General features: G+C 41.1%; 1 protein-coding gene and 1 long non-coding RNA gene across 7 annotated transcripts in view; one reads left to right on the top strand and one right to left on the bottom strand.

The window, feature by feature from the left end:
• Positions 1-907: 907 nt before the first annotated feature.
• Positions 908-23504, bottom strand: part of LOC122879509 (spectrin beta chain, non-erythrocytic 4-like) — a 91026-nt gene continuing 68429 nt past the window's right edge. For 3 of the 5 annotated variants that reach the window (XM_044203681.1, XM_044203680.1, XM_044203683.1), the window contains 17 exons: positions 22163-22387; positions 21658-21747; positions 21051-21329; positions 20512-20642; positions 18879-19083; positions 18257-18502; positions 17222-17356; positions 16237-16481; positions 15245-15383; positions 14569-14653; positions 14176-14372; positions 12973-13997; positions 12574-12634; positions 11759-12015; positions 8109-8279; positions 7893-7935; positions 3381-7777 (listed from right to left, as the gene is read on the bottom strand). In XM_044203681.1, the coding sequence (XP_044059616.1) occupies positions 7478-7777; positions 7893-7935; positions 8109-8279; positions 11759-12015; positions 12574-12634; positions 12973-13997; positions 14176-14372; positions 14569-14653; positions 15245-15383; positions 16237-16481; positions 17222-17356; positions 18257-18502; positions 18879-19083; positions 20512-20642; positions 21051-21329; positions 21658-21747; positions 22163-22387 (3834 nt within the window). In that variant the 3' untranslated portion in view covers positions 3381-7477. Of the gene's footprint in view, positions 3030-3380; positions 7778-7892; positions 7936-8108; positions 8280-8642; positions 10198-11758; positions 12016-12573; positions 12635-12972; positions 13998-14175; positions 14373-14568; positions 14654-15244; positions 15384-16236; positions 16482-17221; positions 17357-18256; positions 18503-18878; positions 19084-20511; positions 20643-21050; positions 21330-21657; positions 21748-22162; positions 22388-23504 lie in introns of those variants that run through there. The other 2 variants (XM_044203682.1, XR_006378721.1) reach the window with 2 other exon arrangements.
• On the top strand, positions 10190-14352 carry LOC122879514. Of its 2 annotated transcripts, XR_006378722.1 has the most exons (4): positions 10190-10373; positions 11779-12021; positions 12137-12206; positions 14216-14352. It is a non-coding gene; the product is annotated as an uncharacterized LOC122879514 (long non-coding RNA). The 2 variants fall into 2 exon arrangements; XR_006378723.1 differs by lacking the exon at positions 12137-12206 and having other exon boundaries at positions 14216-14350.

The raw sequence follows: 23504 nt of genomic DNA, 5'->3' as shown, positions 1-23504 counted from the left end.
GTAAATAATAAATATCGTTAATAACTATGATGTGTTGAGAAAGAAACAAATACATAATTACCCATAAAAATTTGGGGTTGAAAAATATTTTCTCGAGTAACCTTTTTTCTACTAAAATACAAATTTTTATTTTTGATAGTACTGTAATACTATTTTTATTCATGTATTGTCTTGTCATTCTGTATGCTTGTAATATGTTTTAAGTTAAAGATCCCCTTTAGACATGTTTCAAAACATATAAATAAAAAAGTCTCTGCTTTGAATAATAATTAGTGTCAGATGTAGTTTTTCGACAAAATGTTCAATTACCTTGGTTAATATTTCCTTTTACTCCTTCACCCTTATTGAAAAAAAAAAGAAGCTACAAATATGCAAATATCCCAAAATAAACCCAGGATATGAGGTTTAACACTGATCCACTGTACAATCTGTCCTGATTTAACAGTTTTACTTCCATTTGCTCCCAGTATCCTTAAAAGCACAGGTCAGAATAATTCAGTAACTTTATATGCACCGGTCTTCTTATGGTGACATTACAGCCACAAGTACAAGCCTGGGCAGCTATATACCCAAATATTTTCTTAGTTTAAAAGAAGTATATTAACAGTTTTATAGAATTAACTTTATTAACATCTTTTGTGGCTCGATTGTTTAAGTCATGGACTCCAAAATTTGTCCTAATGAACATCAGCAAAGGGCATTTTTGTTCTTATATATGCCTTAATACAGAATAACACAATTTAAATGCAACTTTTTTTTTTAGCAAACTAAGGATATTATAGAGGGGATGTTCTTCTTTATCCTGGGCTGCTGATGTGGGCCTGTAAAGCCCACTGAAAACGCAAAGAACCCCTTGAAAGACCCCAAACCTCACTTATCTGCTTCACAAAAAGACACACACATTATCTTTCAATATCACAACTTGTATTTATCAAGTCAAAGAAACAACTGTACAGAGTCAATGATTCGCAGTTGGTTCTGATCATTTTATACATTATTGGTTCATTCATTCACCCTTTTCCATTGTTGGTAGTTTGTGTTGCCCCAGTATGTTACAGTGATTGCATAGTGGAGGGATGGGACTTCAAGACATGCACAGCAGCACTATAATAGAGACTATGTCATTCATGCAACCTCTTAGTCCTGATGTGTTTGTGTGGAGGAGCAGCAGCAATCTCACTTCAACTTCTCACTGAGTTAAACATAACAAAGACAAGGGGCAGTTTTCCCAGTATCACCATGGATAAACTTATTTACTTGTTTGTTTTTACAGAAAATACATATGTACATTATCAGGTTGCTGTAGGCAGGCATACAAAGAGACAGACAGGCTGAGGGCAGATAGACAGTGGTGCTCTGGGGTCCTGGGAGGAGAGAAACTATGGCAGCAAATATTCAGTATTCACTCGTCAGCACTGGATTATCTCTGGCTGGTGTCAGAACTTTCTTTAACTTTAATTCTGTTTGTTTAAATCTGCAGGGAGCACACGAGGGGCGGGTGTGCTTCCTGCAGAAAAGTGAGTTCAAGTGAAAGTTGATGTCAGGACGAACTCCATTGATCTGTAGCTCCAAAGAAGTAAAACAAATGCTACAAATGATTTGCTAAGACTATCTGACCTTATTTGGTCTTTGAAGTTGCTAAAATTATCTCCGGACAAAAGAGGCCAACTGCATAAAATAATCAGATTAAGGTGTCTAACTAATCCTGATGTTTTTACACTTATGACGTTTGCAAGGCTGCACGTTTAATGCAGATATGGAGCAAAGTGCCTCACTAACTGTAAAGTTGTGGACAGATATGATCGTCAAGGACAGCTTCAAATGGGAAGAGATAAACAGAAACTAATATGTGTTCTTTAGTTTGAATGTAACTGGATATAAAAACTACTGTGCTTTCTTTGTGTTTAAGAAGAAACTGTTTTAAATTCTATGATCTTGTGCAGTTTCATTAAGATTTGTGTTCATGAATGAATCTCTCACACATCCAGAAACAAAAATGGCAGACTCCTAAAAAGTTTAGTAAGCAGAGCACGTAGTCCACATACGACACCCATTAACCAAATAAGGATGTTATAATTAAACAGTGATATTATTTTGTAAAACTGCTTCACAGGAAACTGATAATAAAAGGAACACAGGATTGTTTTGTAAGAAAACCGATACATTCATAGATATTAACCGTCCAATAAAAGATCAATGTGTCCACATAATCATCCTCTCAATCTGTCAGTGAGAAAACTCCACAAAACATCAAAACTGCAAATGCTAGATTTAAAAACTTAAAATTATACTTAGAAACTTTAGGTTCACTGTCGTCTGACCCCTATTCAAAGTCTATATATTTTCTGTATTATATATTCCAGGCAATGTCTGTCTACTAGATCGAGGTTGATCATCTGTTTTTGTCTGGACGCTGGAACAAGCAGCAGACATTTTGATTGATGAATGATCAGCGTGATGAGATTTCTCAATTCACCGATTAATCATTTGGTCTATAAAACATTACAATTCATCACAATTTCATGGAGCTCAAAGTGAAGTCTTCTATTGTCATGTTTTGTCCAACCAACAGTTCACAACCCAAAGATATAAGATTTATAATATTAGAAACCTGAGAAAAAAAGCAGCAAATCTTCACATTTGTGAAGCTGGAACCAGAGAAAGTTTGCAGTTTTTGCTAAAGAAAAAATGACTTGAACAATTAGTCATTTATCAAAATTACTGCTGATTAATTTGCCGTGGATCAACCAATCAATTAACTGACTAATTGTTTCAGCTTTAGCATGAATTTACTGTCTTGTTAATCCACATGGGCTTTACACCAAATGTGAAGAGCATGAGAAAAAAAACAAACAAACAAACAAAGAAAAGTTAAAATCAATTCACAAACAACTGATCCTGAAACAGCCTCGAATAAAACTTTCTTCTACCTAACGTAATAACTCTTAACTTCTATGGATCTGACGTCCCTCTGCTGGATCCCCAACACCACTGACCATCAGCCTCAACTCTGCAACAGGACAGCGTCCCTAGTGCAAAGAAAAAGTTGCATAAAGTCTCAAGTTCATTGCTACCACGGACATCATCATCATCATCAACATTAACAATATTAATTCCTGAACAAACATCTCTACAATCCTCATAAATTATTCCCTCTGCTAAAGTAAAGATTTCACCTTCTATCTAACTGTCAACGACTAACTGAATTTTCTTTATTTCTGGTTTAATGTAGATTTTTATCACCTTATGATCTACTTGCGGTTTAAAAAAAAAAAGTTTTTTCCAGAGAGAAAACGCTGATCTGCATCCAAACTGACACATTTTCAACAACAAAGTTCGACATTCATTCTCCAGTGAGAAAAGAAAACACCGACTATAAATACATTAATGATAAACCAAAAGGTATTTTATTCATCATTTCATCTCGGCCAACAGACTGAGGTTGATGTGAACAGAACAGCACAGACACACACAGACAGGCAGGGTACCTACGAGCTCACCCAAACCATTAATGTTTAGATTTTTGTACTTCAGTCAGTCTGTCATAATGTTAACCATGCTGACTTTCACATATCTGGTTGTTTCTGCTGTCAACAGTGTAAAAAGGTTCAAATAACATACTTTGTAATGTTATCTGTTAGCGAGTTAGCTGTACCCTGCATGTTTTTTCCTGTGTGCATCTACAGCAACAAAGTGTGTCAGTTTATTATGCTGTTAGATTCATAATCCGACAGCAGAGGACTGTACTGTGTCACTATACACGTGGAAGATTTGCTCATTCAAAATTCACCTCTTTTAACTCTGTTTGTGTCCAACATGCATGTAAATGATTGCATTGATCTGGCATTCACACCTAATTTAGATGCATAAAGTGTGTTGAAATAAAACAAGATTAAAGAAAGTTACAGTTCTCAAGACATGTTTTATGATTAACACAAACAGACCAACAGGTCAGGACAGAATTTAAAATCCTTAAGTGAATGAGGTACAATCTAAAAACCCAGGAACAGCCAGGTATAATAATAACCTCAATATTACACTTTTAAGAAACGAGAGAAAATTATTAACCTGGCAAATATAGACTTCTGAAAATATAAAACAAATTCTGAATGGGATTCTTGAGCTCTTCAGCCATGGAAATTACCTGCTCATAGAGGAAGATGTAAACTTTTACGTTTAAAGTCCAACTGAAATCACATTTAGTCATCCCTTTTTGCAGTCAAAAATGATGTCAGTATTGTTTTTTAAATTATTTATTGTCAATAGTTTTTTTTTAATTAAAAGACAGAAAAAAGGTCAGAAATGCTCCTTTTCGTCTCAGCAGCTGGAGGGGCGTGTCTGGGTTTGATTGACAGCCGCTGGCAGGCTTAGCTCCTGTACAGGCAGCAGGAAAACGTCAGACAAAGTATACAAACGTGCGCTGCACCTTATAAGCCATGGGCTGACAGCGTTTTGTTAGCGGTGGTATTTCAGAGAACCACAATAGCCCCGCTCGGGACTGTCTCATCCACGGCATGGGAGACAATCCTGGAAGGCCCCAGAGAAAAGCTCAGGGAAGCGACTATGTGCTGCTCTATAACGGAGGTGGGGAAGTTAACCAGAAGTACATTTACCAAATCAACCAGTTAGTCTTCATCCTTGAAGTCTTTTCTCTTGTAAAACTGAAAAACCCATTACCACAATGAGGCAAAGAAGATGCCACACTAGAAAACATGCTTGGAACAAGCAATACAAAACTAAGATTTATGCTTTATCGGAAGTGTTTTCAAAAAGTATTTTTCGGTTTTACAAGAGAAAAGACTTCAAGGATGAAGACTAACTAGATGGTTTGGTAAATGTACTTCTGGTTAACGTCCCCACCTCCGTTATAGAGCAGCACACAGCCGCTTCCCTGAGCTTTTCTATGCAGCCTTCCAGGACTGTCTCCCATGCAGTGGATGAGACAGTCCTGAACGGGAACTAGATTGTTGTTCAAAGTCGGTGGCTGTTGTAGTGTGTAGCAGGCTGCTGTCTTGCTGTTGATCAGTGTGAGTTTTGACTAACCAAAAAAATATAAATTTCTCCTTTTTGGTTTCAGATTTTTTTTTTTTTCAAAGGAGAACACAGGACATGTGATTTACAGAGAAAATATGTTGCAGCAACTTCAGTTGGACTTTAACTGAAAGAATCAAAAACACCAGAACTGAAATGAACAAGGTTTTCATACAGTAGCAGTGATATTGAAACAGCATTCCTACCTGAAAGGATTTTAAATGCTATCTGACCCATATCTGACCAGGATGCTCCTCCTACCAAGGCAGGAAAGTAACTTTCCTTCCCAAAATTCCCCAGATGCATTTACAAGTTTATTAGACTTTTGACAATTCTTGCCTTCCTTTTCTTTGTCCTTGTTTCCCTGTCGTTTATGGCTTTGTGGTGAGTTTATAGGAAATTTAACATAAACTGATGTGAGGATGCCGTGTCAGCGGGCTGCAAAGACAAGCTTCTTTTGACGAGTGATTTCTCTCCAAGCAAAACATGCAATCTCACAACTTACAGACAGTTTAACCCCTTTTTCTAAATATTTGGTCAGTCTGATATCCTGGCTCTCAACGGTGTGTCAGTTCATTCACTTATTCATCCATTTATAAATTCATTCATTCCTGTCTTATTCTACACTGATGGGATGTTGATCTGGACAGTCCGATGACCTTTTAAACTCTGTAACATGTTTATAACCATTGACATTGTAAACCTGCTGAGTTATAATCTTCTGTGTGTGTGTGTGTGTGTGTTGTGGATCGGAAGTGTCTGGAAGACTGAGGTGTCGTCTGAGGGGACAAACATATTAACACGTGAAGCACACCGTAAGCACACACTAACATAAATAACCTGAGAGCTATGGAGACCCTGGGAGCGGAGAGCAGCAGCACACGCACACACACACACGCACACAAAAACAAGATATTTTGAATTCTGTATAGAAAAAAGGATGCAACAGTGTTTGTGTGAATAAATCAAAGAGAATATCCAACGAGTAGTTTGATGTTGTCAAAGAATAAAAGAGTAGATGAGGCCCGTTTTCAGCCCGAGGGCCTCATTCATTAAAAACATGCCAGGCGCAGATTTTGTGCTTATGACCAAAACCAAACATGTAATTTAAGGACATTTAACATTAAATAAAGTCAACTTAAACATGTTAACAAATGAGGCCCCTGGGAACCAGAATCTACCATCAGATTAAGTCTAGTTTTTATCTCTTTCTGATCACTGATCCAAGAACTGTACATATGTTGGTTTTTTGTTTTATAAATTAGACTTGGGAGCCCAAGTGGCTGCAGTGACCAAACTGTCCTGTAATCTTTATGTCACAGGTTTAACACCCTGTGACCCATCTGTCTTGCAGAAATCTTCACAAGATCTAATCCTAAATAAATCATGTATAAACGAAGAGAAGCTGCTCTGTTTGCTCTTCGTGGGCAGATTTAGACATTAAATGTAAGAAGATTTCAAGCAATTTTCGGGGTTGTGATCTTTCTTAAAAGTCAAGATTTCAAGCCTTTGGATGTATTTCTCTGACTTTCTGAGCAGTGATTAAACATTTCTGCTTTCCTCTTGTTTTTTGCATTCCTGATTGTTTTGAAGACCATCACCCTGGTCGGCCATCTACTCTTCTCTTGTCTTAAATCATCATCTTTTCACCTTCCCAGAATCAGCACAGTACTGTAGCTGTTTTTCAGTGTTGATTCAATCATGGTGCGTTTGGATGAATGTGGTTTCAGTGCTGTTTGGTATCAAAGTAAAACCAGTTTAAATTCCACATTTTCTCATGGCCAGACCTCGAGACAGATCGGACAAAGTGGTGAAACCAGTTAACAAAAAGTTTTTCTAAGTTTGTATGTCTGTAAAACATTTTGGCATAATTTTATTCTCTTTCGATTTCCGAGTATTGATAAGACATAGTGTAGGATGTCTCGACTTACAGACAGATAGATACAGTAGATAGGACAGACAGACGAGAAATACATACAGATACAGCTCATCTCATAGAAAAAACAAACATGGAACAGAATGAGCTACGTTTCATCGCACTACCAGCAATCAGTAACAGCCTTTGAGTTAACATGATGCGTGTCCTGTCTCTCTCTCTCACGTGAACGCTGCGCGGGTTTCAGCAGCACGAAACTCTCTCTATAGTTCTCTGAAATAGCCACCAGAGGGCGTCGGCGAGGCATCAGTGACTCTGTGTGTTCTCTCAGAGACACAGAAGAAGAGAGGGAGAGATTGAGAAAGATGACTCCTGCTCCAAATCTGTCCCGTCCGTCCTATAAGTGAGTCTGGGGTCAATCCTTCTGTCCTGTGTGTCACTTTCCATCCAAACACAACCACTTTGTTGACAGTGTTGGAGGCGGAGAGACGGAGGGGGGCGTTCACTACCAGTCTACGGCCCCGCCTCCTATCCGGAGTTCATTCGCTTCAATCCAATCCGTTACCCGGCTCACTTTTTCTTACCAGACTTTTCCGAGCGCTTCGCTTCCGATTTCCCGCCCCGATCTGACCTCTCCGACCGTTCGCCTCTCTCCTTCTCCTTTTCCCTTTCTTTTTCTGCCCGCTCAATCCGCTCGGCCCGGTCGGAGCGCTCGCCGCCGCGCTCTGACCTGTTGTCCGCCTTGCTGCCATCGCGGCGCGTGCCCTCGTCGGTGGATGAGGTAGTTGGTTGGGGCTGACCCCATTTGGCAATCTCCTCGTGCTCCGAAATACTGGCGGTGATGTTGGTTACCCACACTTTGAGGTCCTCCTGCAAGGGAGAGAGGGATCACAGACATTTACGGTTTAATGTTCCTATAATAAAGCCACTGTTACAACCACCTCAGCTATTTGGAGATGTAATTAGAAACACCGGAATGTCTCACCTCATCTTTTGCATGAAACAAAAACTCACTGCCGTCCTTCGTTCTGCAAAAAGAGAAGAGGAATTGAACTCACAAACAGTGTAGTGCAAAACATGTTTGGTGGATAACTTTAGAAGAAATTAAGGCAAAAACAAAATCTAAGAGTTTGATATTTAACCCAGGTCTGCAAAAAACATCACACAAACAGCAAGCATGAGTATGAAAACAGCTCCTCACTTGAGCGTGAAGACGTTCTTCTTCTTCTTGTAGCCATTGGTGACGTCGCAGTGGCAGTGGGAGAGGTTGAGCAGCGGCTCGTTGTTGTAGGGTGTGGTGGTGTTCTTGGCGTCCTTGTAGAAACCCATCTCCCCTTTGTTCAGCACGCAGTACAGGTTGACCCATGACCTGCTGTGGTGTGGGAAGGCAGGAGGTGTGAGGGAAGGGAGAGTGGAGGAGGAGGGGAAGGTGGAGGGGAGGAGTACGGGGAGAGGTAGGGAGGTGGTGGTTGGGGGAGGGGGGGGAGATGGGAGGAGTCAGGAGGAGCTGCAGAGTCGCTCTCGCTAAGCTAACACCTCACTCACCTGACCAGAGCAGACAGGTAGGTAGGCGGGATGGACCGGCACCAAGAAGGGAGGAGGAAACACACTGCTGAACAAACACAGACGAACGGACGGACAGACAGACGGACGGAGGAGGTGGGGATGGAGGGATGGGGAGGGAGGCCACGTACAGTTTGTGTGTCTCTGTGTGTGGGGCTTATATATGACTTACCTTGGAGGAGACGAGAGGAGCAGCCAGTAGCACCGAGGAAGAGAGGAGAAAAGAGGGAGAGTTTGGTTAAATGGCATTTTGGCAACAACAACTTATACGACAAACTCGTAGTCATGCTTCTTTTCCCTCTGTGAGCGTGTTTACATGCACACAGCATTCCAATTAATAGCTTACATCCAAATATAGGTATTATTCAGAGCAAACTGTCTGTGTGCAGCTTAATATGCCGATTTCAAATACCTCTGTGAACAAACAGATCTTAGACTGGAGAAGACCAATGGTGCATGTGATAAGGTGTCTACTCAGCACTACCATCTATTATGGTTAAATTTGAAAGAAGTTTTGACCTTGAGGAAAAATTAGGTCTTACGTAAAATACCCTGGCAAGCTTGCTGCAGAGTTGGCCTTGCCCTCTTTTCCCCAGACACGACTGGGTTCAAGCTCTCCTCTTTTGATGCATAGGAGTGCCGGCCAAAGCTTGTTAATTGTTTTCCTACATTTTCAAGACATGAGAGCAGATGGATGACCATGACTTGCTGAAGCGTCACTGCTCGCATCGGCTCTTTTTTTCGGTTTACATCGTAGCACTACGATTCACCAGGCTTTCATTACACCAAGGCATGCCTCAAAATGTGATGCAGTCTGACACAGACTGGGACCAAGATTTTATTCGATAGAAAATTAGATAGATTTATTATTTTGTTCTCGCACAGTGTGCAGGCAACATAAGCCTCATAGGAGCTGCAGTTGTTGAATTCTAATCAATCTTTATCTTTGTTAAAATAAAGTGTTCAGATTTTACTATCCTTCACAGTAGTAGATATTAATTTATATGGACAGAAAACCTCCGTAACATGTTTCAGCTTTTCAGAGAGACTGATGAAAGAAACCCTTAATTAGAAACTGAGCAATGACAGCTCTAAGCCAAAAGTGATGTGAAACTTTAATGTGAAACTGGTGACTGACAGATTTTTATACCACGATATGCAGTCAGTTTGTGATTCAGTTCATCAGGGTAATATAAAGAGTACACACCATTCACATGCGGCGTATCCTATTATAAGAAACACTTGTTTATCCTGAATAATACCAGAATATTAATGTGCACATAAACATACTCAGTGCCTCGTCATGTAGCTATGTAACAGAGACAGGTTGGATCTCAATCCTTCCTCAGAGACTAACTGTATCCTCTCTTTCTCAGTATTGACTGGAGGGAAAGGCCTGAGAACCCGCCCCACAGATCTTCTCCTCCAATCAAAGTTGAATATAAAGCAAAAAGAGAGCACACAATAAGCCAAACGAGGAGCTGTTTGGAGATTCACACTTGTCCAGATTTAAGCCATTCAGGATTATGCTTTACCTTGCCATGTACATAACAGGGCATGTACATACGAGATATTCATCCATTGCCTTGAGTGGCCACGTGATTGAGACTCATCCATAGCTGGAAGGGGATGAGCTTTTAGCTGTGCGTGGTCAGCCCAGCCACTAGAGGGCAGTGCAGAAAGAGACTTTGCCGTTGGTGTCTCTCTGGAGGAAGCAGGGCGGTCATCTGTGGAGGCCAGGTAGTGTGTGTGTGTGTGGCAAGGCAGTGTGTGCCATCAACAGCTCAATCAACCAGCCAGTCAGTCTGCTAGCCAGCCAACCACTTCTGCTGTGCTTTATTCTGTGGGCTCGTATTAGATCAGGAGGCATCGTAAGCATCATGCATGATGTTTTTCACATGCGGTAAGATTTCTGCGGGTTGCTGTTTAAAGTAATGTAACTGTTGTCTTCACATTCTGATGCTGATGATCAGAGATGACATAAATCAAATATTCAGAAGCTCCAGCCTGACATGAGAATAATGTAGTGTCTGAAGTGTCTCCTGGTGCCACTATCAACGGGATACTCTATTTATTTTGATTTCTGGGTGGGTATTTTTCTATATTAGACAATTGTTTAATTGTGGAGGAAACTACACAACTACCAGCCTATACACTAGCAGTGCCACTTAATAATCTAACAGGAGCAATACATTTAAAAAATTATCATAATGGATTATGATGGATTGATAGGATTATTCTTAAACTGTCGGGCACTGCGATTTCTGTTTTCAAACAGCTCTTACTGTGTTTTGGAAGCAAACAACACTATATTTTTAACTGGTTAGAGATCTAAGACAGTGCTGAGAGCGAGCAACAAGCAACACAACAAATAGTGATATATTACTTCTCCACTGCTAAACTTTTCCATCATAATAATGTGACTTTTGTCAATTACAGCAAACAGTAAGATGTGCCACAAATTGATCTGCTTCCAAAAAATTTGACCATTGACTGACAAAATGCCACTTTGCAGAATGTAGAACTTTTTCAAATGTGTTACCTAGTTAACACAATAGGTAAAAATGAACATGTCATTGCATCCCTTGAATCTAAACATGTGTAAACCTTAATGTACGTGTGCCTGTAAAGACATACAGTACGTCTGCTGAAAAAATCCAAATCTTAGCTAAGTATTGTCTATATCATGTTGACCCACACGCCGGGGCAACCAATGAGGCATCATATGTCCTCTGCGCCGTTGACAGTCATGCATCTGTTCAACATGTCAGATGCAGTGTCAGCGCAGTGTGTGAGCTTGTTAGCTTAGCATGCCAGAGTCATGCCCCTGTCATCATTGTTGAATAAATAAATGGAGGGAGCAGTGATGTCACCAGAAACAGACAGCAGAGATATGACGTGTGCTGCAGTCAACATGAGTCAAATAGTATTTGAAAATACTATTTAGCAGTCCTTGAATGATGGGGTTTGCAACATTCAACAGTAAAGACCAGAAAGTTTAGATTTAGCAACAACAGGTGGAATGTAAAAGTCATGTTGGAATCATTTTATGTGAAAAATAATTTACTTGACAATACATGAATTGCTCTTTTGTGGTAAACCCCACCCGTCAAATTAAACTGTAAGCATTACTTCCAAGTACTATTTGACCATGCACATTTTCTAATTAATTCATCAGAATTCCTAAAGTCTGGTACTCATGACACCAGTGTCCATCCTCCTTCTCTCCGACATCTATCATCTGCTCGTCCAGATGTTACGCTCATCATTATGACCCTGAACACCCACCTATTGGTGCTCTTCTTCAGGATCTCGATGTCCAGCTTGCGGAAAAGGAAGCCCTCATGGTGTGCGGTGTGTGTTGGCGGCTGGGGGACTGCCGGGCTGCTCTGGGCCGGAGCGGACCTTGACCGCCGCGTCGTCTCTCCTGCCTCTTTGGGTCGTGGTCGGCGCCGTGGTTTGGGTCTGTCCCGAGCTCGAGGCCGGTCGGGACGGGAAGACTTCTCTGGTACCCCGTTAGGCAGGCGGGGAACCTCACCACGGGCCTGAGGGTGAGGAGGGGTGATGGAGTCAGTAAGATCTTGGTTCATGGTTTGAAAGAAATAATCTCTGTTAAGTCTTTGATGGCCTTTTAGTTATCTAAAAATGTTCTCCCTGTGATTCCAGGTTATCAGGGATCACTCTAATCAGCAACCAGACTGACTTATCTACCAGTATTATCCAATTCACATGTAATGTATGTTAATCTACATAACCCAGTTTTCTTTGTCTACATAGCTAATTCTTCACACTCACTGCCTCCTTTTTAAGGTGTGAGGTGTGTGAGATGTTGGTTTATATTCATTTTCTGAGATGAACGTCTCTCAATCCATTGTAGGAGAGCATGTGAGAGATCAAAAATGTTCAACTTTGTGTAAACTAGAGAAATCGTCACCAAGAAGTGATGTAGTGATTTACCAAAAAACTGAGAACGGGCAGATAGTGGTAGTACAGGTTTGTTTTGTTTTTTACTGAGCTAGAATATAAAACACAAATAAACATTTGCAGTGTATATTTGCAAACACTGTATTTGGATGAAATGCACAACACATAAATCTCCATACCTGTGCTGCTTCTCTTTCTTGCAGCTGCTCTACAATTTCTGCCATGGTGGATCTCTTTTCTCTGTAGAAAAATTCAAATTAGAGAATCACATTAAGAGCTTTAGGTAAAAATATCAATCATGATTTTTTTTTTTTTTGCATTTCTTTCCTGCAAAATTATCCAACTGTAATGTCCAACATTCATAACAGACATTTTTATAGTGCTCAGCAGAAATATGAACTAAATGCCAACTCCAAAAAATGTATTCAAAAATATCTAAGTAAACATCCATTCATATACTGTACTGTACCTGCTCCTGGTGTCCACATATTAAAATTAGACAATCACTACATTTGCAACACATTAGAAAAGACAGACAACACAACCTAAAAGACACCTCAGTACACTCAAAGTCTCACCCTCCTCCTGAGCGTCTGTCTGAGTGCTCCTTCCCGGTGTCATGCTCACTGGATTCCTGTCTCTCCAGTCGGTGTCGATCCCTCTCTCTCCGCCGGCCTTCGTGGCCCCCGTGGCCCTCCTGCTCGCTGGATGTTTGTCTCTCCAGCGTCCGTTTCTCCCGCCTCTCAGCATGTTCCCTCCACACCTCCTGAGGCAGCTCGTCCCTGCGTGCCTGGATCAGCTGCTCGCTGGACAGCTGCCGTTCTATCCTGTGGTAGGTGTGGGTCTGGACCTGGGGCTCAGCGTGACCTAACGGGTCAGTCCTGGATCCCCGAGGCCCTCTGGTGGGCTCGCTGTGCAGACGCTCCCGGCTCGGCTCCTGGAGCACCACCTCGGCCATCACAGCCACCTCCGCTCTTTCCATCCCTATCTCTCCCATCATCATCTCTCTCTCCCTCCCCCTCTCCCTCGCTTTCTCCAGCCGGCTGGCCACAAGCAGCGGTGTCACCGCATCATCCAAGTGTTTGATTTTGGGTTGCCGTAGATACGGGGACGATTTCACCTCTAGTGCCCTAGCTGCCTGTGGTGGCTGGAGGTGACTCATTGCCTTTGTCGCATGGTCTTTTGCTGCGCTGGCGCTCTCTCGCACCTGGTTGGCTGAGACTAGCATGGCCGCCGTGGCAACTGAGGCGATCGAGGAAGGTGCGGGCTGGCCCAGTCCTGCAGCCACACCCACTACGCCGCCGCGTTGTGCCTCCAGGGTGTGGCGGTAGCTGGAGCCATTCATCACAGGGGTGTAGTTAGCGACTGTTGACCCCAGCCGACAAGCCACAGATGAAGGAGAGGGTGTAGGCGTCGCAGGTGAGGGCGAGGGAGGAGAGCTGGCTTCGTTCTGTTCATAGATGGTCTGTCTTGTGACCGGGGAGATCGGGAGGCAGGGGAGGATGGATGGACTGTGTGAGGCATCTTGGGGGTCCAGGAAGACTTTACGACCCAGCAGAGGGGTCGGGGGTAGTTTGCTTTGCTCTGCTTTCAACTTTTCTACCTGCAGAAAGAAAACAGAACCAGCTTTAAAATCAAACTTTGAGACTAATAAGTCGCTTGAAAATCCTCAGCTTTTAGCCAACAATTATAGTCTTTTGGAACTTACAACTTAGAAAACTCTCTTTTATCTTGGCCAGATTGTGCATGTATTGACACAGTAATGATGATGATGATATTACCGTGGTGAGTCGTCGCAGTGAGCTGAATCGCTCTTCCCAGGTGGCGGCGGCTTTGCGGAAGGCTTCATGTCGACGAATCAGCTGCTCCACCTCGTCTACACTCCCACCCAGCTCCTTGCTGTTGATGAACGGCTCCTGAGCGGTCAACCATGCCTCCGCCACTACCGCCTCCTGGGCAAACTGGTGAACCTCCAACACTGAGGGGAGGAGAGGAGAAACAAAAATAATATTCAAAAGCAAATAAAAAAAAACGTATTTTCTCCTTGAACATTATGTGTAATTATACTTTATATGTGTATCTCTGTGTGTTCGTACATCTGTTTATATTTATTAAAGATTGTATACCTCTGTGTGTGTATGTGTGTGTGTGTGTGTGTGTGTGTGTGTACTTACATTGCTGTAGGAATTCCCAGTGCTTGTCCCACTTCTCAGACAGCTCATGTTGCTTAGCAACCACCTTGTCCAGCTTCTCCTTAATCTGAGAAATAAAATCATGTCATAAATATAGGTGCTCTTCTTCAGGCTAAATCAGAATCACAGTATTACAGGGGTCAGAGTCAAAATTAGTGCTAAAATAACTAATGAAAGCACTAATGATTTCTAATTAAGATTTTAGTTACTTGTTCTTATTGTCTGTCTGTCTATCTGTATATTTTGCACAGCAGAGTCAATTTAGGGCCCCTTACTCTTTTGAAAATCAGATTTTAGCACTTTTCCATGAATTTAAAGTACTTTTTGGTGAAATTCAGGTCTTGTGTTATTCTGTTATTCCTGATCCGTGGGTTTTCGTCAGAATGTGAAGTCTGTGATGCAAGTACTTTCAAGGCAGTTTATTCTTTCACAAAAATGTTTTTATGCTTTATTTTAGTTTTCTTAAATGCACAAACATTCAAGAATTTTCAAAGCCCATGGGACCCTGGTCAATAATCAACACAAGGAATTTTGTAATGTAAAAATAATGCAATTTAATTTATAATATTATTATTGCTGCTGCACTGCTCCAGTTTCCCTTGTAGATTATTAAAGTTTAACTGAAGTTTATAATAATTATCAGATCTCCTGATCTCACCTCTTCAGCTGCTGGGTTTCTAGCAGCCAGCAGGGTTTTGCCCATCTCGATACACTCCAGAGTGCTCCGGCTACGAGCCTCCACTTCGCTCTTCAGACTCTGGTGATAATTCATCAGCACCTCTACTGAGGACACGTCCCTGCAGGAACCACAGAGCACACAGACACTTTGCTCAGTACACAAACACCACACTATGTCATATTAAACCACACCATATCAAAATGGTGCTTCTTTGCTGTATTTTTGAACGAATAAATGAATCATCCTAATATAATCTATGATATGGTCATACATAGAGAATGTTAACAGAAATACAAATGTGTTGTAAAGATATTGAGACTGGTACGTTCCTCAGGGAAACCTAATCAGATATAATCAGAGAAGTAATTCGAGTTTTTTATGGAGTTCTTGATCATGTGAAAAATATCACAGCAGCACAATGACCTGTTCTGTTCTAACAAGTTGTGTTTAAGATGGTTTAAGATCTATTTACAAGAAAGAAGCAGTCTGTTATTTTTGTAAATTTAAGATTGAAAACAGGGATGAGTAACTGCTAAAATTTGTAAAAGTATTGCTGTTGATGTGAGCTGTTTTAAAGAGAGTTGGCTAAATGTTGGCTCAGATCACAAATTACACTGGGTTTCAAAAATGGCAGTTATGCTTTGCTGAAAATAGGTTTTGGTACTCTTATATGGAATACTTCTCCTATCAGAAATGTTCTTCTGCTGGTACACTGGTAATTGTACTGTATATTATCTGCTAATAACAGTCATTTTCAATGTAATTTTGCTCCAGAGTCTGATGCAAACTGAGAGTCAGCACTACACAACAAGGTCTAAAACGTCAAATCCTATTTGGTATAAAACATACAGTATGCTGTAAATAGAACTTCACTCCCTCTGGTCATTATAGTTTTAAATACTTTTATACCATACCACCTTGATTTAAAAAGGTTAACAGATTCTGTGTTCCTGCTCCTGTAAGGTAGATACCTGGGCTTCTCTCCTGTCCCTATCTGACAGATGATCGAGTCCATCCACATGATCTGATCTCGGACCATGCCAAAGAACCTCAGCTTGTCCGTCTCAGTGGTAATCTGTACTCGACACTCTTCGCAGGACGTCAGCAGCTCTTTCCAGTACTGCATCACTTCGTGCTCGCGGCATGCGATGGCTTCAGCCTTCTCGCCGGCATACACCGTCCTCAGCTGGGCCGCACTCTCCTGCAGCTGACGCACCTGGTAGAGTGGGAGTGCAGATTTTAGGAAAACGAAAGCTGAACAAGAAAGAAACACAAATAAAAAAATGGATAGAGAAAGAGTTTGTTTTCCAAATGACGCACAAAACACAGCTGCTCTGACAGCTGTGTTTAGTCAGGGCCAAATGGTATGGGCTCTGTCACTGGAGTTGACACATAGCAGCTGTGATTTTGCATCGTTCTTCAGTAAAAGAACACCGTTTCTGTTCCCCAGGTACATGACATAAACTAGATAAAAATGAAGATAAATGCAGAGTAAGAAGGTAGTTTTGCCATGAAGATTCAGACTCACAAATAACTCATATTAAAGATTTTTAGTATCACTCTATATTCAATTTAACTTTTTTAAATTCATTCAATTTACAGTTTTAAAATAATGGCAAATTAATCACATCAAAGTTCCAACCATACCTGTAACCATAAACTGTCTGTAAAGTAGAACAAAATACAACAAAGTAGCGTAGAATATCAGTATGCCGGGACAGGCAATTTAGTCCATGTAACAATAATAGTAATCTGTACTGATTCAAAATGATCACCTCCACCTAATGTCTGTATGAATGGGAGGCACAGCAAGTGAAAAATAGCAAAATTAGTTGAGTTAGAGTTATATCACACTGGGGGAAGTCTTTGTGATTCTTCTCTGCATGAGTCTTGAGGTCAGTGAATAATGAAGTAGGTAATTTTACATGCTGTCTGTTCATGTACATGTTGCTTTACCTGCGTGACCAGCAGCTGTATGTCCTGTTCGAAGCTGTGCAGGAGTCTCTGCAGGGTGCTGGTGTTGGCAGTGCTGCCCTGTCGAGCCCGAACTTCCGGAAGCCTTCGATGTTTGTCCTCAATCTGGGCCAAAACCTGAAAAAAAGAACAAGCAGTACAGAAGTGTTCCATGTCTACAGTATGTGGGGAAAAGTATGACACTTCTGTATTTTATATAATGTCTGTGTGGTTTGTGAGATTTGTGTAGAAAAAGGAGTAACTGAGAAATCTTCATTCACATACACATACATACACATACAGCCAAACTGACTGAATTTTCTATGATTTTTAAGTTTAACTGCCAATGAACAATCAATACTCCCCTCTGTGGGTTAAGGAATGCCCACAAATCTTGGGTTTATAAAATATTTTTAAACCCATAAAAATAACCTCCAGAATACATTTTGTAGCTACAATGTTTGTCCTCTACAACAACAGTTTCTTGTCATGTCGCATCATCATCATCATAAAAATTGGACAAAAAAATCTATAATGCTAAAATTCAGCTTACACTAAAAATACCTTCTGCAGGGCAGAAACACTGAATAGTTTGCTTACTTTGAAGGACGCCGGTGCATAATTGGCAGCTCATTTACATTTTCTCCCCCTTTTCAGGTTTTGGAGCTGTTCTCACCACAATGCGAGCCTTGGTTACAGTAAACTGTGGTGAGCAGTGTCTTCTTGCACCAGAAAACACTAAAACTTTAGATGCATGAAGACATTAAATGTGGGCAAAATTAGTCTAAATTAATCGTCTCCTTTTAAAAAAAGTTTTTTTTTTTTTTTTTTTTTTAGGGAAAATCTGTATAAACCAGAAAATAATGACCCTTATTGTAATGTGCATTGTACATGTTGTGTGTTGCATTGAATTTCCCCTCAGAGATCAATAAAGTCATCATTGCACCATATAATATTATACTATTTGGTTTAAAACACTATATCATATTGTATCTATGTATTGTCTTGTGTCTCAGCTGTGTTCCTCAGGTATCTTACCTCTCTGCAGTCAGAGAAGAACTTGTGCAGCTGGTGTGAGGCGGCGAGCATCTGTGCCCGGGTCTCCATGAGCTCCAGCAGGTCAGCCCAGGCCTCGTTCACTCCATCCTTCCATTCAGCGATGGTGGCGGCCTCTGAGTGGCCGTAGTCGATGAGCTCGTCCACCATCTGGTTGACGGCCGTCACTCGCTCCTGCCCCACACTGCCTGTCTCCGATGCAAACTCTGTAAACTTCTCCTGCAGGACCTAAAGGTGTGGCAGGGGCGGAGGTAAGACGGGAAAGAAAATATAAGAAGAACAGAAAAGATTTATAATTTTCTTGTTTTATATCGTTAGTAAATTAACATCTATTATTCTCCATATGTTTCAGGTAAGTTACTTATTCATAGAGCGCACAGAAGCAGATTTATTAGCTGCTGTAAATGAATAAAACTATTATTTAAAATTGGTACATGTAACATTTTCACACACCATCATGTCACTGTCCAATTAACAGTTAATAATATCTTGTAGTAACAAATAATCAACAAGACCAGCGTTGTTTTTGATTTCAATGTGACTAATGAACAATGTTTCTTAAATCTATTATTCATCCACAGACACCATCTGTTGACACACTTACAGTGACATGCTCAAAGTCTTGACCCAGTTCGGGCGAGCTGGCTACCACCTCCCTCTGAGCGATCCACTGCTCCAGCTCATCCACCTCCCTGTTGAGCTGGTAGAGCCAGTACTGCTGCTCCAGACGGCTCTTCCTCTCCTCCACCAGGTCCTTCAGAGACACGTACAGACGGTCGATCTGCGACTGACGCTTGCTGATCTGCTCGCTGTGGAAAAGAGAGAAGAGGAGTGTCAGTGCAAGTATAAAAAAATCAGGGAGAACTGTAGCATTTACCTTCAGTTACCTGCAGCAGATATGCAAGCGTCAGAAGTACAAAGGATGTCAGCGTTGATGCTTTTGAAATCATGACATACAATACACCACCACCACTTTACACACTTTACACCTTTCTAATACAGGGTAGGACCCCGTTCCCAGACCCTACCATCTGCATGTCGCAGAGATTCGTCAGACCAGGCGACGTTTTTTCCAATCTTCTACTGTCCAGTTTTGCTGAGCCTGTGCCCACTGTAGCCTCAGTTTCCTGTTCTTTGCTGACAGGAGTGGAACCCGTTGTGGTCTTCTGCTACTGTAACCCGTCCACCTCAAGGTCCCACGTGTTGTGTGTTCAGATATGCTCTTCTGCATAGCAATGTTGCAACTCATGGTTATTTGAGTTACAGTCGCCTTCTCGTCAGCTTGAACCAGTCTGGTTATTCTCCTCTGACCTCTCTCATTAACAAGGCGTTTTCGTCCACAGAACTGCAGCTCATTGGGTGTTTTTTGTTTTTCGCACCATTCTTTGTAAACTCTAGAGACTGTGTGTAAAAATCCCAGCAGATCAGCAGTTTCTGATATAATCAAACCAGCCTGTCTGACACCAACAATCATTCCAAGGTCAAAGTCACTTAGAGCACATTGAACCTCTTGACCGTATCTGCATGCTTTTATGCATTGAGTTGCTGCCACATGATTGGCTGATTCGATATTTGCATTAACAAGCAGGTGAACAGTACTTAATAAAGTGGTCACAGAGTGTATATTCATTAACACATGAATGATCAATTTGAAACATTCTGTGGCTAGACTGCAAGATACAAAGGAGGAAACGGTTATGTCTTTGCAAGCAAATGCCTTGCCAAGGTTTTTTGTGTTTCTTATTATTTCCTTTCACCTGCCCAGGGACTACAGATGGATATTAGCTAGTAGCTCAATCTGGTACAAAAAATTATCTCTATTCTTTTTGAGATTCATGTATTTTGTACATGGTCCTTGATATAAATAAATCTATAAACTAAATCTTTCATTTTCAAAAGTTAAAATTGGCAGAAATGTATCCGCTAGCAAATAGCAAGAAAAAGACAAGAAAAAAAAAGTCAGCAAAACTTTTTCCAGAGTTTTAATGAAAAAAATGTATTTTTTTCATGGTTAACTTTGGCAACTGACTTCTGAAATCAAACACTTTCTATTGGGTTCATAATGCAGAAAATTATGAGCATTCCTGTAATTTATTTTGTGGTGACAGAAAATTTCTGTTAGATCATGTGTGTGAGTGTGTGTGTGTGTGTGTGTGTGTGTGTGTGTGTGTGTGTGTGTGTGTGTGTGTGTGTGTGTGTGTGTGTGTGTGTGTGAGAGTGGGTGTTTGCATGCTCACCAGTCTGGATGCCCCATCTCCAGCAGCTGTCTACATTGCTGTGACAACAGTCCGATGGTCTCAGCGTAGTCCTCGATGGTCTGTTCCAGGACCAAGTGTTTCTTCAGCAGCTGCAGTGTGCTTGGCTCGTCCTGGTGGAAGGAAGAAACAACACACACAAGGAAGAGTTTTACTTTAAAAATAATACACACACAGCACAAATGTTCAATCCTGCCTCTATGTATAAGTCTATGTAAAGAGGAAAGAGTCATGCTCAGATCAGGGTCCAACAAAACGAAATTAATATTAAAGCATTACTGATGATTTTAGATTTAATTTTTGTATCTACACTTGGTGAGACTGGCAGAGGTTCTGCAATCAGAACTCGAGACTGCACGAGACTTGTGCAATCAAGGCTGTTATAATGACTGAAATTCTATGAGGAAATGATTCCTTGATGATAACAGACTACATGCAGTGATTTTGAAACTGATAATGAGCAATTTATTAGTTGTTTTTTATTGAAATGCCGAGCAACTTTCAGTCAATCGCACACACACCTTCCCCTTCTCTTCGTTCATCATGTGCAGCTCTTGCTCGCTCAGCCAGGCTTCCACCTCTGCCGTGTCAAAGTAGTACTGCTGGGCTTGGTACATGGCGTCCAGGACCAGCTGCCTCCTCTCGGTCTCGGCCCAGAGCAGAGCCCACAGTTGGGCCAGCTGGTCGTGGCCCGCCCTGGCGCAGTCGGCCTCTGGGCTGCGTATGGAAGCGATGATCCCCGCCCTCTCCAGGACGTCCTCGATCCTGCTCCTGTGGCCCTGCAGCTCCCTCTGAAGTGTCTGTAGGAGAGGCAGCATGCAATAACAGGAATAAGGAGGTGGCTGTTTAGATCTTTTCTATGTTATTTAAAGCAGAACAATGGTAATAAGATTCACTGTAGAATTCCATGAGTAAAATAAGTACAGTACATAATAAGGTAGGTGAGTAGGTATAAAGGGAGATAAATTAGGACTTGGGATTTGCACATCATGTTTATCTATCACATAATGTCAGTCCATCTTTCTGTGACTTGATCACGATGAGTTGAAATTAGGGTGGTGACAGACTTCAGTTATGTATTAGGTTACGGCTGCGGTTAAGAGTCGCCGCCTATTCTGATTTCCTTACCTGGTTCTTCTTCATGAGCTGCTGGACTGCCTGCAGAGTGGAGCCGTGCTCCTGAGACATGGCCATCGGGAGGCGCTCCTGGATCCACAACTACAACCACAACAATATGACACATAGCAGTGAATATTTGTACATGTATGAGTTTGTGGGTGTGCATATGTAGATCTCATGTATTGTATGTGAATGTTCCTGTATGTGTGTGTGCATCTTAAATTTAATAGATTAAATAAAAACCTGTCAACATTACATATTTAGCCTGAATTTAAAATAGATCTTTTTTTTAACAACCTACATGAAGTGAAGTGAAAATGTTTTCTAGAATTTCTGAATTTACAGAAATATCCTAATGAATCTCATTAATAATGTCATCTAATCAAGTTGTAGAGATATCTTAAGACCTTTTTGAAGAATTTAGACTGCAACAGGGTTGAACAATAACTGTCTCAAAACAGTTAAGATTTTCATTTTTCAAATGCCTTTGCAAATAAAAAAACGTCAAACTCACAATCTCATCCTCCAGGTCTCGTCCGACTTGGTGAACTTCCTTGGACGCCAGCAGGATGCGTCGTCGCTCCTTCAGCGGCTCGATCAGACGCACCATCCTGGCCTCCACGACGGCCTGACGCTCGGCAACCGTCTCTTTGATCTGCGTCTGCTGCGGGATGGAGGCCACCTGCACCTGGAGCTGCCCCACCTCCTTATACCACTCCTCCATCTGGGTCTCCATGGTCTGAGTGGGAGAAGGAGGAGGAGGAGGAGAAAGAGGAGGAGCAGGGCGGTGGAGGAGAGGGGGAGGAGAGTGGAAGTTATCAAAACGGACGGAGGAAACAAGGATGTGTTGATTAGGAGAGAGGGATGGATGTAGGAGGAAGAGAGAATAAATTGGGTGGAGGTATATAAGAAACATGTCACGGGAGACAAGATAAAGATGGGATGAGTGGGATGTAAAGAATGTGACAAAAATGAGTAGTTTGTCGTTGTTTTGACTCTCAGGCGACATTGAATTCACATGTTTAATCTTATTTTTATTGATTTTATTTCTGACATAGATTTAAGATTTAAAATTTAAAGTTAGAAACCAAAAATAGAAAAAAATGCTTATCCTTTCAGATTTTTAACGTGCCATAAGAATATTATTGTATAGTACAGGTTAACAAAGTATAAAGTGTTTAAAAAAAAAAACACTGCAAAAAGTGCTGTCACAGTTTATGGCCTATCCAAAAAGATGATGACATAGTCACATTAAGAATGTATTCATAATTGGTTGTTTGTAATGCCTGAAATTAAAGAATTACAATAAATAATAAAAATAATAATAATAATAATAATAATGATAATAATTGCAATCTCTGTATCAATAAAGTTTTTAGAATTTTCTAATATACATTGAAATATCTCCTATATTCAGTTCACTGATAATTCATAATTGAATAAAAGATGGACCAAAAAAAACCCCAAAACAATTTTCAATGGATGAAAATAACCGAGAACAGCGAAAGAATAATCAATAGACATGAAGTGTAGTGAAGTTTACTGTACCCCTTGCCAGGATGGATGCTGGGTAGTGGAGTTTGGTTTGGAGTTAGGATGATGTGGTAAAGCAGTGCTAATGGCGGCCTGTTAAAGGAAGCTGTAAGCGGAATGCTGTGGGAGAGGAGAGTGAAACATGTCTGGTGAAACGATGAAGTAATGAAAGGATGAATCTGTGCGTCAACCCAGGTCACATCTGCCTGCTGTTTGCTGTGTAAAGAATCTAAATAACGAACTGTAGCTGTCAGAGGGCAAGTGAAGAGTTACATCCCAGCATCAGATGTACAGAAAAAAGGACCTTTTTACAACATGTTTAC

Source organism: Siniperca chuatsi, linkage group LG7 (assembly GCF_020085105.1).
Source record: "Siniperca chuatsi isolate FFG_IHB_CAS linkage group LG7, ASM2008510v1, whole genome shotgun sequence".
NCBI classification, from domain to species: Eukaryota; Metazoa; Chordata; class Actinopteri; order Centrarchiformes; family Sinipercidae; genus Siniperca; species Siniperca chuatsi.
Note: the sequence above shows the minus strand (reverse complement) of the source record. Positions and strands in the feature narration are given on the sequence as shown.